We start from the raw sequence: 16045 nt of genomic DNA, 5'->3' as shown, positions 1-16045 counted from the left end.
CCTGAAATCCAACAAACTAACTTGCAAGCATTAACACTCTTACTATTGCATCTATCCCAGCATAACTAGCAATGGTATAGTTTGATAGTTCATTTTTCAGAAAAGTTCACCTAGAGTCCCAATACATCAGTGCTTCACTAATGTAATTTGTAATTGGAAACTGTACTGTTTTAACTGAATCATATCGAATAAGTGATTTTGATTGAATTATAGTTGGAAAACAAAATGATTCATTGTTCTCGGCTGAAACATGAATATGCATTCTGTAATTATTAATTGATTGTAATCTCCACATCATGTTTCAATTTTAAAGCTTTCCCTGCTTTAATTTTCACTCTTGCTGAGATTTGAGCCCGCCTAAATTATCCATCTTAGGAGTTCCCAAAGACTTAACCACAGTGACAGTTTTAAACATAACTGCGGATAGTTCTTAAATCGAAAGCTGCTAGAAATTGGGATTCCTTTGAAACTGAATTTTTCTTTATTCTCTGTGTAGCATGAGATCTCTTGTAACTGCTGCTAGAGTGCAATATTCTTTCCCCAAACGCGAACAATCTATAACAATCAAGGATAACGAAGAAGTACAGTAAACTCTCAAGGATTACCAAGGTTCCACTGAATTGACAATAAAGAGCTATTATGTATTATATGTATCCAATTATCAATACAGTGTTTAGGAAAATAAAATAAAACTTGCCCCAAAAGGAATAAAACTAACTTTAAGAAAGTGGGACAATGGTTACTCTGATATCATGACAATTCATACCCATGTTCTTTGGCTAAATTAATTCAGACAAGAGATTGACTCACTGTAGGTTGGCAGTCTTAAAAGAGAGTTTCAAAAGGGGGCAATCTTTGTCAGGAAGCTGGCTTCCTCAGAGGAAGCCAAGTCAGAAGTGATTGTGGTAAGATCCAGGTCAGAATTCCCTAGCATTTTGTCTGGAGAGCTGGATGCTACCTCCACAGGTTTAATGTGATCACCAGTCTCTGTTATCATCTGGTATCAGTGAACAATCCTCATTGTTTAATTAACAAATGAATCATATCTAAACTGCTGCTTCTTTGAAGACCTGAGCTATCTGAAAATTCCTTGCAAATGGGCACCTGCTGTATTAGGTAACTCTGGTCCTCAAGCCCAGAAAATCTGATGATACGAAGTTTTAAAAAAGTTGCTAATTTCCAAGCAAATTGAAAGTAACAGTGATGAATGCCTGAGACTAAATGAAGCTAGGGAGCCGATGAAGGTTATATGTTTATTAAGGAGAAATTGGGTCACAGCTGAGTATAAGTATACCTGTATAGGAAATAAGAGATCAATGTGTTCGAGATTTGTGACGTGTAAGTTGAAATTAAAATTTGACGAGAAGAGGATACACCTGGATTCTGATCAACCTTCAAACCTGGTGTTTTTCAGTAGTAGAAGAAAATGGTTAGCTGTTTGTAGGTCGAAACTTGAAAGCTAAGTATTATTCTAACCACATAGTTACTTTAAGAAAACCTCAGAGAGTTGGGTTAAACTAAATCTGGACTATTATGGTTACTCACTCCTGTTTTTTTGATTGTGAACCTTATGACCAGTGGAAGAATGAAACAACCAGATGTGTGTGTGTTCTTTACCAAAGAGGAAGCACGGTGGCACAGTGGTTAGCACTACTGCCTCACAGCGACAGAGACCCGGGTTCAATTCCCACCTCAGGCGACTGACTGTGTGGAGTTTGCACGTTCTCCCCGTGTCTGCGTGGGTTTCCTCCGGGTGCTCCGGTTTCCTCCCACAGTCCAAAGATGTGCAGGTCAGGTGAATTGGCTAAATTGCTAAATTGCCCGTAGTGTTAGGAAAGGGGTAGATGTAGATGGGTGGGTTACGCTTCGGCGAGGCGGTGTGGACTTGTTGGGCCGAAGGGCCTGTTTCCACACTGTAAGTAATCTAATCTAATCTAATCTAATCAATGTATGGTCTAAGCATATTCACTGCCATACAAAAAGCACGATTAGTACGTTTTTTTCAGAGCTGGAGATTGATGATATGGACATGGATGAAGGTTTGGACAAAGTATCAATAAAAATGTATCAAAAAAATTGTTTGCTAACTGCTTATGAGGCATGGCCATATTTTGATGAATTGAGAAAGTGAAGGTATTTTTATAAAAGAGTTTATAATGAAATTCAGTGGATTGTATGCAAGACTGCAGAAAGTATATTTGGAAATTGCCCAGCCTATGCTGGAATCTAGTTTATTGGATGGTGGGTGTATGATATATTAATGTATTTAAGCCGTGGATAATAAAAATGTCGTAAATGTGCGGATTACTGCTGTGAATAATTCTAAAAATCATCATAATAACTGATCAGACAGTCTTCAAGACTAGGGAGAAAGTGAACACTGCAGATGCTGGAGATCAGAGTCGAAGAGTGTGGTGTTGGAAAAGCCCAACCAGTCAGGCAGCATCTGAGGAGCAGGAGAATTGATTTTTCAAGCATAAACTCTTCATCAGGAACATATGTGTCAGAGTGCTGGGACACCCTGGAGTCTTAATGGAAGCTTGTTTTTGGTTCAGTAATAATCAAGGAATTATTTTTAGATTAGAAAACCCAGAGATTAAAATCTCTTCGAGTAGCTTTTAAGACCTGTGTGATGTCAAAAGCAAATATAGTTTCTCTCCCACAAAAAATTATGAAACAGCTCAGGAAAAACACAGTTACCTCAGTGTGAAAGATAATTTGTGAAATAACCAGACCAGGAGTGTTTGATTATAAATCTACAGGTTACTAAAAGCTGAGAAAGCCTAAGTTTTCAGTTAGAGGGTCTTCATATAAATAGCTTTCACAGTGCACGGGAAAGAACTGGGAAGAATCAGTTAAGTCAAACTCAAGAATTTGACATTTACAGGGTTACTATCTCTGGAGTTAAGAGTCTGTAATGGGTAGTGTCAGGAAACTGGATGAGACTTTGTTTTGCTGTGTTTTAAGATCTTTGAAACTGTTCTATATTTAGTTTGTCTTTTTAATCTTTTTGCCCTTTTGTGTAATTAACTTCTTTATATTGTTAAAGATACACTGCAGTCTCATGTGACTTTATTTCAGTAACTGACTTCTACATCAGCTGAACAGACCAGATTTCATCTGACTTGTTCAGTAGTTCATCAGCTGGGATCATAACAACTTTGACAAGACTTAATTTACAGATAAGCACGCACCACGGGAAGATTTGTCTGAAGCAGTAACAAAATTCCTGAGAAAAGATTTCCTTTCCAGCAGTATTCATGGCACAAATGGTCAAGTGACAGAAAATGGAGGACACAGCTGGCAAAACTGTCACAGGCAACAGTATGAAAGAAACCTTTTAACCAAGAAAATGAAGACAGAAATACTATAAAGGAATAAATCCCAGAGATGGCCAGGGTAGTCAATCAACAGTTATGGTATAATTCAAAATACAATTGTGTAACCAACTGCCACAGCTGGTATAATATATTCAAGCTAAATTTGAAACAGAAGCTTCAGAACAAGAAAATGGAAATAGGAATTAAAGAGAAAGTACTGTGTTGGTCACAGGAAGTTTCAGCCCAGTAATAAATGGACCAATGGCAGAATTTTTTAATTATGCTGAATGAGACAGTGTTCTAAACAAGGAGCAGACCAGCTAAAATGCTACTTAGATACCCTGAGCAATCGGGATCTGAACAAAAGGTAAGAAATTTTATGATATTCCATCAACTTTACATGTGGGGGTGGTAACAGACTTAAATCTTTAAAACAAGCAGCCATTCTTTCTAAAATAGACAGAATCAATTATTTTATTACCATGGATGTAGTATCCAGTGAAATAATGTTGCTATTTAATTGGCCATCAATTGAAAAAAAGTGCAGATGACATTGGATATGTAAAACAATGAAGTTACTGTATTTGGAAAAATCTGGAAATTTGCAATTCACAAAATTGGGCCATTATTGTATTACTTTATTGAAACATAACCTCTCCATTAAGGAAATTGACGAAGTGTTATTAACATTGGGGGCAAAGTTAATTTTGTTAACACTACATAGGGAATTTGCCTATCTATCATCCAAATAAAATTAGTAAAGGGTGCAGGAATAAAAAATCAAGAATATAATAAGCTTATATAAGTGATGTAATAGATGTGAGATTTATTAGAAATACTGAAGGACACCATTATATGCTATCGTAAATAAGGAGAGGGCTAAAAGGTTATTAGTATTTGTAAAGGTCACTATTAGTAATAACAACTTTGGAGTATGAGAATCAGATTGCTCAAGTGCACTCTCCAACGTTGCATTGTATAAGTTACTTACTATGACAACTTTAGAATTTGTAATGTGAAATCAGGTTTTTCTAATAATTCCCTGCATAGTAATGAGGATCACAATGTCACAAAGGAGCATAGGAACAGAAATAGACCATTCAGCCTACTCTGCCGTGGTGGCTCAGTGATTAGCACTGTTGCCTCACAGCACCAGGGTCCCAGGTTCGATTCCAGCCTTGGGCGACTGTCTGTGTGGAGTTTGCACATTCTCCCTGTGTCTGTGTGGTTTCCTCCGGGTACTCCGGTTTCTTCCCTCAGTCCAAAGATGTGCAGATCAGGTGAATTGGCCATGCTAAATTGCCCATAGTGTTAGATGCATTAGTCAGAGGGAAATGGGTCTGGGTGGGTTACTCTTTGGAGGGTCATTGTGGACTGGTTGGGCTGAAGGGTCTGTTTCCACACTGTAGGAAATTTAATCTAAAGAAAATCTAATATAATCATTGCTGATCAAATGCTTCAATGCCATTTACCCACGCAAACCCCATAATCCTGTATCCCATTAGTAATCATAAACCTATCAATCTCTACTATAAACATACTCAAAGACTGACCTTGCACAGCGAACTGTGCAGAGAATTTGAAAAGTTCATGGCCATGTAGCTGTACTGAAGTTCTAGATGTGCAGATCGGCATACTGATGCATTCTGATTTCAGACATCAGTACCACACATAGACATCAAAAGTCCATGCGCTGATAAAAGTTAGATGAAATATTGGTTTACAAACCCAAATTTTAAAAAAAAATCTCTCCAGGTTGGATTTCAGTGACATCCTGCCTATTTTTATATTGGACCCCATGGTTCTAGACTTTCCAACCAAGAGAAATACCTTCCTTGTGTCTACCCTGTCTATCCCTGTCACAACAGACAGTTTGCATCCAAGGAGCAGGAGAATTGACGTTTCGGGCATGAGCCCTTCTTCAGGAATGAGGAAAGTGTGTCCAGCAGGCTAAGATAGAAGGTAGGGAGGAGGGACTTGGTGGAGGGGTGTTGGAAATGCGATAGGTGGAAGGAGGTTAAGGTGAGGGTGATAGGCGGGAGAGGGGGTGGGGGCGGAGAGGTCAGGAAGAAATTGCAGGTTAGGAAGGTGGTGCTGAGTTAGAGGGTTGGGACTGAGACAAGGTTGGGGGAGGGGAAATGAGGAAACTGGAGAAATCTGAGTTCATCCCTTATGGTTGGAGGGTTTCTAGGCGGAAGATGAGGCACTCTTCCTCCAGCCGTCGTGTTGCTATGGTCTGGCGATGGAGGAGTCCAAGGACCTGCATGTCCTTGGTGGAGTGGGAGGGGAAGTGGAAGTGTTGAGCCACGGAGTGGTTGTGTTGGTTGGTCCAAGTGTCCCAGAGGTGTTCTCTGAATCATTCCGCAAGTAGGCAGCCTGTCTCCCCAATATAGAGGAGGCCACAGCGGATGCAGTAAATGATGTGTGTGGAGGTGCAGGTGAATTTGTGGTGGATATGGAAGGATCCCTTGGGGCCTTGAAGGGAAGTGAGGGGGGAGGAGTGGGCGCAAGTTTTGCATTTCTTGCAGTTGCAGGGGAAGGTGCTGGAAGTGGAGGTTGGTTTGGTGGGGGGTGTGGACCTGACGAGGGAATCACGGAGGGAGTGGTCTTTTCAGAACGCTGATAGGGGAGGGGAGGGAAATATATCCCTGGTAGTGGGGTCCGTTTGGAGATGGCGGAAATGACGACAGATAATAAGATGTATATGGAGGTTGGTGGGGTGGTAGGTGAGGACCAGTGGGGTTCTGTCCTGGTGGCGATTGGAGGGCGGGACTCAAGGGCGGAGGAGCGAGAAGTGGAGGAGATGCGGTGGAGGACATCGTCGATCATGTCTGGGGCAAAATTGCGGTCTTTGAAGAAGGAGGCCATCTGGGTTGTACGGTATTGGAACTGGTCTTCGTGGGAGCAGATGCAACGGAGACAAAGGAATTGGGAATATGGGATGATGTTTTTACAGGGGGCAGGGTGGGAGGAGGTGTAGTCTAGGTAGCTGTGGGAGTCGGTCGGTTTATAGTAAATGTCCGTGTTCATTCGGTCGCCCGAGATAGAAATGGAGAGGTCTAGGAAGGGGAGAGAGGAGTCTGAGACTGTCCAGGTAAATTTGAGGTCGGGGTGGAAGGTGTTGGTAAAGTGGATGAACTGTTCAAACTCCTCGTGGGAGCACGAGCCAGCGCCGATACAGTCATCGATGTAGCGGAGGAAAAGGTGGGGTGGGGTGGGGTGGTGCCAGTGTAGCTGCGGAAGATGGACTGTTCCACATATCCTACGAAGAGGCAGGCATAGCTGGGGCCCATGCGGGTGCCCATGGCTACTCCTTTGGTTTGGAGGAAGTGGGAGGACTGGAAAGAGAAGTTGTTCAGGGTGAGGACCAGTTCAGTCAGTCGAAGGAGGGTGTCAGTGGAAGGGTACTGGTTGGTACGGCGGGAAAGGAAGAAGCGGAGGGCTTTGAGTCCTTCGTGATGGGGGATGGAGGTGTACAGGGACCTGTTGCACTTTTCCAGCAACACATTTTCAGCTCTGATCTCCAGCATCTGCAGTCCTCACTTTTTCCACAACAGACAGTTTGTCAGATGAAGAACAGATTAGTTCTCGTGTTCAAAATGAAGCCATCAGTCCCAAAGGATAGCTACTGAAAAAGTTGGTACTGAAGGTAAATTTTTCCTGAAGGGACTGGTCAATCAAGAATGTGACTATGAGAAGTGGATGCCACTGGAAAATATAGAAATTATTGAACATCCAGGATGAGAGCAATGAAGTTAAAGCTTGTTAACTGGATTGAGAACATGAAGTTCAAAAATGTAAGAAAATAGAGTGTAAGCTCAGAAGGTTGCTGTGGGAGTGAACATGATTCTAGAAAAAGATTACAAGCAGTTGAAACAACTCCTATTACTTGGAGAGGGATTTCAAGTTCTCGAGTGCATGAGGATTTATATGTTTCTTTCAGAGAGGGAAGTAATTGTTACCCCCTACCCTTGGGCAGCTAAAAAGATTAGAAGCATAAAAATTTTCTTAGTGGTAGAAATTCTTGTAGAGATGGTAGGTATGAAATTTTTCTTAACCAAAATATTTGGAAAAATGTCTAAGAAACACATTTAACAGCAATACCTATTGAATGGTGCATTGATATAAATCACTATGGAATGCAAACATTTGCCAAAATATGTGAATAAAGACTGAGGATCAATATTGCAGTTTTATTGCTAGAGAATGGAGAAATCTACAATTGAAATGGATAGATAGCAGCAGTTAATTATGTGATTGCTTCATGGAGAAAGGAGGAAGTTCTAATCGAAATACTGCAAAAGAGGCATTGGAACTTTAATGTACACTAAAAGGGAAAACATAGTGGGGATATAATGCATTGACACTAAGGATTGGGGCTGTGGTATGGTGGTATTGTCACTAGATACAGAGTCCAGGATAAATGCCGGAGGAAACATCACAGAAGCGCTTCACAGGAGGCTCCCAAGCACTGAGGATGACACCTAGACAGGGGACAAAACGTCTGCAACACAAATTCCCAGCTCGGTGAACAGTCCAGGATAATATTCTGAGGACATGTGTTTGAATCCAATTGTGGCAGATGGTGAAATTTGATTTCAATTAATTAATCTGGTCCAATGGTGACCATGAAATCGTTGTCCTAAAATCCCATCTGGTTTTCTGATGTCTTTTATGGAAGAAAAATGTGCCACTTTTATCTGATCTAGCCTACGTGTGATTCTAAACCCAAAACTATGCAGTTGACCTTTAACTGCCATCTGAAATGGCCTAGCAAGCCACTCAAGTGTATCTCACCACAACAAAGTCTGCCAAAAGGAATGAAACCAAACATACCACCTGGCAAAGAGCAAGAGACCAGAAATGAGAATGACAAACTCAGCCCTGCCAACTCTGCAAAATCCTCCTTTCTAACATTTGAGGGCCTGTGCCAAAAGTAAGAGAGCTGACCCATAACTGGTTGAGCATAGTATATAGTTATTCTGATGGAATCATACCTTCAAGAAATTGTTCCAGATACCATCATCACCATTGCTGGGTATGCCCTGTCCCAATGACAGTGTTAGAGGTGGCTGCACAGTTTAATACAGTCAGACAGAGTTGCCCTAGTAGTCCTCAATATTGACTCCAGAACTGAAGAAGTCTCATGGAATCAAGTTAAACATAGTCGAGCAAACTTCCTGCTGATTACCACCCTATTGCATCCCCCTCAGCTGACAAATCCTGGATTTTGAACACCACTTGGAAGACACACTGAGGGTGTCAAGGACACAGAATGAACTCTGGGGAGGTGCGGCTTGGTAGCACCATTACTAACTGAGCTGAGAAGAATCCTAAACGGGTAATGTTCAGAATACATATTTATATTCAAGGACTGTGTGGGGGAGAAATGGAAGATATAGACTGAATTAGACATTTCCTGAATTGAGTCCTTGTAAAGCAATAGTTACTTTGTTGTACGTGATGAAAAGAGATTAACTGCATCCCAACAAATGCAATGGATCAGCAGTAGCACTTTTTTTTATTCACTCATGAAATCGGTGTTGTTGGCTGTCCCAGTATTTATTGCCTATCACTAGTTGCCATTGAGAAGGTAGTGGTGAGCTGCCTTCTTGAACCGCTGCAGACTATGTGCTTATGTACACCGACAATGGCCGTAGGGAGGGAATTCACCATGACTATGACATTCAGCCAACAGACCCAGAACAACTAGCAACAACCTGTATATGAACCATTATAAAAATCAGTGTTTTGAAGACTGTGCAATGTGTGTAAAGGAATAGACAAAAGCGAAAGCACTAGAGTGAACAGCTTTCTGTCCACATGTGATGGCCTCCTTTACTGATAATGTATGTGGATAATGTGCCAGTACAACTGCTAATGCTTACCAGGAGTTTTTTTTTCTAACGAAAATGTGGATTTTTGGAGAAACATCTTTTAGTATTGCTGCCTCTTGTGTTGGTTGAGTGGGAAGCACGCAGCGGCCAGAATTGATGATATAAAATCCAGGGTGTTATCATTTCTGGTTGATGATTCTTCAATTCTGATGAAGGGCTACAGACCTAACAAATTAACTAATTCTCTCCTTAGTTCCTTCCACACTTGCTGAGTGTTTGCAGTATTCACTCGTGATACTTAGCACAAAGGAAGATGGTTGTTGTTGGTGGACAATTATCTCAGTGCTAGAACTTTCTCAGGGTAAACTGTATTGTTAGAGATCAATAATCTCAGTCCCAGATACTTACCAATCACCTTTTTGCTCAGCATTTCCCAATATTTTTGGTTTTCAGCTCAGGTTCCAGTTGCTGCTTTAGGATGAAGATTTGACAGCCCAGTCCCAATCTGCTTTATCTTGTGAGCTTGTTTTAGACCCTTTATGGATCACTGCAGAAGCTATGTCTTGTCCTTTTAAAGTGAAGGGAGGGCCACAGTTAGCCTGTGTATACAAATTAGAGGAATACAGACAGCTCATTCAGACTTTCATATTTCTCAGCTTTTGAAATTTCTGTACCAGCAACAGGGACTTATTAGACTACCCACAGTTGATACAGAGTCAGATTTGGTAACCTGTCCCCTCATTGCCTCAGTGACATTTTGTGAATGTGGCATTCTCTGGGCAGTGTAGCCTGAGTATTTATCCTGTGTTTATAGTCAACACAAACAAGCTCACACCATTTCACTGGAATAAGAAATCGCCTCCACTTCTGAGTGACAGGTAAATCTAGGACAGCAGAGAGGCTGTCAGCGACAGGTATAAGAATGACCTCAGGCATTAGTAGCCGTGTATTCCTGCTTCCCTGCAGTGGAGGATCGAGGAAATGGCAGGGAGTGTCATGCTGAACAGTAATTTCCTGTGGTCAAACACTTCTCTGCAAAGGGACAGAGCGGTATCCGAAACTGGAAAAACAATCATTGGGATCTATCTCCTGACTCTAGGTGGGTGAACTTTGTCTAAAGTTAGCACAATGTGTTGGTTGATATTCTGCTAGGACATATGGCATTAAAATAGAGCAACTGCTGTAAAATTCAAATTAAAGCTCATTTCACTGACAAAGCATCAGAGACAGAAGGAGACAGCAGTTGAATTGAACTTAGGAGCAAGATATCCCTGTGAGGATGAAATTATTAAGGTATTAATCACATTTAAAGTTTTAATGGAAATGGACAGGGACTAGTACCTGAAATTAAAAATATCCATTATCAAATGTAGCTTTTATTCTGTCGTGAATTTTGCAAAGACAGAGTTGCATTAATTTACAGCCACACATCAGTCCCCTGAAACATTTCATATTTGCATTTTGATTGATTGATTGATTGATTCTTTGAGAATTTCTTTTTTAGATGACTAAGGCCTGTTAGCAGCAATATTTCTAATAATGTGCTTAGGATTTATTTATTGTGTTTTGTGGGATTTTTGAAAGAAAACTGGCAGTGGACCGGATTTATACCTAGGAGAAGTTGAATCTTCTGTGGACTGTGTTCGTTTGAAGCCAGAATCGATGGAGAAATTCTGATTTTGAATCTCAGCTACCTGATTCCAGTGAAATGTATTGTGTCACTTCAGTTTGGCAACCTTTAAAACAGTATCTTTGTGAGCTTGAGAGACTAAAAATCAACCAGGTTCATATACACACAAAATAAATCTTATGTGTGATTGTCAGATCAATTCAGACTGAGCTGGGAACCATGCAGTTTAAAAGACCAAAGGTAGAAAGTAACTAAGAACGCCACCTTCTGTAAGTGTCCCTCCAAGTCACTCATCATCTGACTTAGAATGGTATCAACTATATCACTGTGTCAAAATGCTGTACAGCTGTAATGGGAGTGCTACGTTACACGGCCTGCATCTATAAGGAAGGGGATCGTAAAGAGTAATTAGGGACAGGCAATAAATACTAGCCTTGTCAGAGATGCTCCAATTCTATAAACTAATTTTCAAAACTCCGACTGTCTTCAATGTGAAAGTCACATATAATGTAAAGAATGATCATTTGCATGAAGGTTTGGAAACAAGCTGGAAAATATTTTAAAATGCTATCATTAGTGACCATGTATTTAATTCTGATGTAAATTTTTTTTAATTGAAGTCGTCAGGTGGACAAGTTCGGAGGAATTACTGTGTCAGACACTATAAGAAAGCTTAACTAATTTATATAATTGAAGCTGAATGATTCAGATTGACTTATTGCTTCTTAGAAACTGTAATCAAATTCACCAAGGCAATTTGTAATGAAGTTATCTAGAATTTGATCTTTAAAAGTATGCTTTTAAAGTATTGCTCTTTTTCTTTCTATAGAAAGAATACAGAATTTTATAGGACTATTCAATGTCTTTTAAAAATAAAATTGGTGTTGCTCGTTATTTACAACCATACAAGATATTAATGTAGTTGGTTATTCCCAAATTAAATATTTAAATCTGCTTCCATATGAATGTTAATTATTTCTAATCGCCATGGTCCTGAAAGACATACCTGCCAAGCTGGACCTGTAGCAACTAGTGAGAGAACGAGCGTTATGACCCAAGCTGATATTATTATTTAACCAGGATGAAATCTGGCTTGTTAAATCATACATTTAAAAAACAATTATCTAGTGTATTGGCCTATCATTCAAACATAAACACACAAAGTTGCAGATTTGTTTTTAACAGTAAAACAGAAGTTTATTATATAAGAAAAATGAAAATAAAATTGAACAAACCAAGTTATTTGAAGATAGTACAATTTAAAAGTTGTTGAAACATATGACAGAAAAATATTCCATCTATCCTCATACCATTACTTTAGTATTCAAGTGACGGAGAGACCTTTTTTCTATCATATCTATAGGTTTGACTTAATGTTTCTTTCAAGTTCCAATCATAAAAGATTGACAGCCTTTCCCTTGATTGCACACAAGTAATCATTTAAGAGATCATTCTCTCTAGCAACATCCTGGGAGAGATGAAGTCTTGTGCAGCAGACATTTAGTGTTTGCTGTTTTTGAATAAAAGGTAATGTTAGCCAAAACCAAAACTCCAGATATGCAGTAAATACCTTGATCCCCAACTGCCTTCACTGTCATTGCCTTTGACATTGTGTATCCTAATTTAGGACTGCTGCTCAGGACTTCTGCTACAAAACTAGCCTCACCCCATGATCAAGCTCTTTAAACAGTTGCTTTGGTAGTACAGAAGGGAGACAGAAGCCAACTCAGTGTTAAGCATATTACCTTAAGTTGTAATGCTGAGACAGACATTGGAATTGTGTAATTGGGTCTCAGGCAGAAGTCTCAAAAGTTGTTGAATAGCAGTGTGCAGTTAGGACTCAAGGAAGCCCTCTGAGCCAATTAGTGGAGCTGAGCGAGCTTAAAACTCAGAAAGAAGTCTCGGGAAGGACTAGTTTGGTGAAGCTGACTACCTCTGAAAAGCTGGAGTTGTGCCTGTAAGTAGGCGCTGGAGTCCATTTTCCATAAGCAAGGGGAGTGTAGACGCAGCAAAGGAAGTGAAATACCAGAAAATGAATAGTCATTGAAACAGTTAATGACAGACTGGTTTCTGAGGGAGTTCCAAAGCTTGGTCTTCGAAATAGAAGGACTGCAATGGCTTGCAAATTTTTAATGAAATGTGAGGACCCACAATGTCACTACAGTCTGAAGGGATGCTGAGAGATCCATGTGAAGTGTCTGGATCATGTTTGTTCTTTAATATATTCTGTGGGGTGTTTAAACACAGTTTCTGTGTTAGCTGTATTTTCCTCATGTTAATTCTGAATGTTAGGTTTTAAATATTTTTATATACTGTAGGTTGTACTGTTGTCAGAACTCTGTGTGTTAAAGTCTATTGATATTTATCCAAACTCTTGGAATCTTGTGATTTTCATCTCTTAGTCAGCTTAAACTTAGCCAATTTTTTAGAACAATTCGTCTGGTCCCAAATCAGATCTCCAACTGAAACCTGGTGATCTGGTCCAGGATAAACAAGCCAACTATGCATCATCAGTTCTCAATCATCAGCAAAGTGGTGGCAGGAGCCATCTACAATCCTATCAAGTGACAGTACACAGCAACAACTTGTTCGCTGGTGCTAAGTTTGAGTTCTGCAAGGGTCACTTGGCTAATGACTACATTACAGTTGTTATCAAAACATGGACAGAAGAGCTGAATTCCAGAGGTGAGTGAGATGAGAGTGTACATCTTTAATATCACGGCAACATTTGATCAAGTTTGGCATCAAGAAGTCCTCTTTAACAAAATTGAATCAATGGAAATCATGGGGTAAATTCTTCACTGTTCCAAGTCATCCCTAGCATAAAATATGATGGTTGTTAAGCTCAGTTGTTTCAGCCCATGACGTCACTGAAGCAGATCCTAAGGGTGATATCCTAGACGCAAACATGTTCAGTTGCTTCATTAATTTCTTAGGTTAGAAATGGGGGAATGTTTGCTAATGTTTATTCCGTTTCAACACCAATCACAATTCCTCAGGTACTGAGGATATATCGGCATGCAGCAAGACTTGAACAACAATCACATTTGAGTTGATAAGTGGCAAGTAAAGTCAATGGCACACAAATGCAAGGTGTTAAACTCTCCAGTGAGTGATATCTAATCATGTTCCCTTGATGTTCAATAGCATTACCATTTGTTTAGTCCAGCAGTATGACATCATAAGATAATATGGAAGAGGAGCCAAAATAAACCATCTGGCTATCAATATTGTTGCACTGTTCAAGAAGTTAATGGTGGGGATACTGTTGACTAGAAAGATCAGCCATATGAATACTGTGGCTACGACAGTGGGTCAAAGGCTGTGAGAAGTAACTCACCTCCTGTCTCCCTAAAGCCTCCATTTACAAGCCCCAAGTCAGGAATGTGGTGGAACGGTCTCTACTTGCCTTAATGGGTACAGCTCTAACAATACTGAAAATGGAAACCATTCAGAACAAAGTAATCCACTTATTAGGCACTGTATTCACTATCTTAAAAACATTCAGTCCATCCATCCACAGTAGCTGCATCAAGAAGCTAGGAGCCCTTCAATGTACATCATGCTGAGTCTTGCAGTCAATCACCTTTTGAGGAATGTCTGAGCAGTATCGCCTGTGACTATGAGCTGCACAGAGAAGATAGAGCCATTTATACTTGTGTAGCATGGCAGATCACGCCTTTTCTTCAGGCACTGCTCTTAAGAGTACTGGTGAGGTCATCATTCCTTCAACAGCATTAAACTCATGAACACTACCACTTTGAAGAGTAAGAGTGTAGGAAGCACTGAACCACCACCTGCAAGTTCCCCTCCACATTCCTAACTTGGAACAATATTGCTGTTCCTTCGCTGTCACTGGATCAAAATCCTGGTGTTCCCTCCCTAGCAGTGCTTATACCAAATAGATGGCAGTGATTCAAGAGCTGATTTGCCACAACCTTCTCATGAACCATTGGGATGGGAAATAAATGATGGGCTTACCTGTAGCACAGAAGTCCCTTGGAAAAGTAATAACCTCCATGGTGCTGAGTTTATTTTGGTCATTAAGTTCAGAGAGGAGGTCACAATGCATGTAAAGTCTGAACAGGAAGAATAGGGATAGGGACCTCCAGACAGAATAGTGGAAGGCAGTAGCACAGGACATCAATGGTTGTTCCCCCCTCTAACAGATATACCATTTTAGATACTGTTGGGGAAAGTACCTCTCAGGGGACAGCAGTGGAAGCAAAACCAATGGCACCACAGGTGGCTCTGCTACAAAAGAGTGAAAGAAGAAGAGAGGCAGGACTGTAATGATAGGGGATTCAACAATATGGGGGCCAAGCAGATGTTTGTCGGCCACAAAAGAGACTCCAGGTTGGTATGTTGTCTCCATGGTGCTGTGGGGGAGGGTTTAAACTAGAATAGAAGAGGATGGGAATCTGAGCAGAGAGACAGAGGAGGGTGAAACAAACATAGAAACAAAAGACAAAAAGGTAAGGAGCTCAATTGGAAGGCAGTAAAAAACACAAAAAGAAACAAATGGGGTCATAGTGCAAAACAAAACCAAGATGACTAATAAGGTTAAAAGACAAGTGTAAAGTTTGTTTTATTGCACAGATCCTCTACAATAAGATAGATGAATTATAAACACGCAGATATAGCTGTTAATAATGTAGTTGTAATTGCAGAGACATGACTGCAGGATGACCAAAGATGGGAACTAACTATGCAGGGAATTCATTATTCAGGAAAGACAAACAAAGGGAAAAGAGGTGGAGTAGTATTGTTTGTAAAGGAAGAAAATAAAGGCAATCATGAGGAACAATATTGGTTCATAAGATCATGATAAGGAATAAGTATGGGTGAGATAAGAAACGCCCAAAGTTCAGAAAATGTTGGGTGTTATCTATGGGCCCTCCAAACAATAGTGGAGATGTAAGGAAATGCATTAAGCAAGAAATCAAAGATACATGTAATAAATGTACAACTGTAATCACGGGAGACTTTAATTTCCATATAAATTGGACAAACCAAATTGACAATGGTATTGAGGAGGGGATTTCCTGGAGGATATACATGATGGTTGTTTAGACCAATATTAAGGAGCTAACTGGAGAGCAAACTATTCTAGATTGAGTACGGTGCATTAAGAAATGATTAATTAACAATCTTGTTGTGCTGGGACCCTTGGGAAACAGTGGCAATAATATGATAGAATTCTTCATTAAGATGGACGGTGAAGTAGTCGAACCTAAAAGAAGGGCACTGAATCAAAA

At 40.1% G+C, this 16045-nt stretch overlaps 1 protein-coding gene across 1 annotated transcript in view; it reads left to right on the top strand.

Annotated features, from left to right (window-relative positions):
• The first annotated feature begins 3645 nt into the window (after positions 1–3645).
• opn6b (opsin 6, group member b) overlaps positions 3646–16045 on the top strand; it is a 42546-nt gene continuing 30146 nt past the window's right edge. Inside the window, exons 1-2 of the mRNA XM_072567884.1 lie at positions 3646–3687; positions 13217–13472. Of these exons, the coding sequence (XP_072423985.1) occupies positions 3646–3687; positions 13217–13472 (298 nt within the window). The remainder of the gene's footprint in view (positions 3688–13216; positions 13473–16045) is intronic.

This window comes from Chiloscyllium punctatum, chromosome 4, assembly GCF_047496795.1.
Source record: "Chiloscyllium punctatum isolate Juve2018m chromosome 4, sChiPun1.3, whole genome shotgun sequence".
Lineage (NCBI taxonomy): Eukaryota > Metazoa > Chordata > Chondrichthyes > Orectolobiformes > Hemiscylliidae > Chiloscyllium > Chiloscyllium punctatum.
This window is presented reverse-complemented; position numbering and strand designations above follow the sequence as displayed.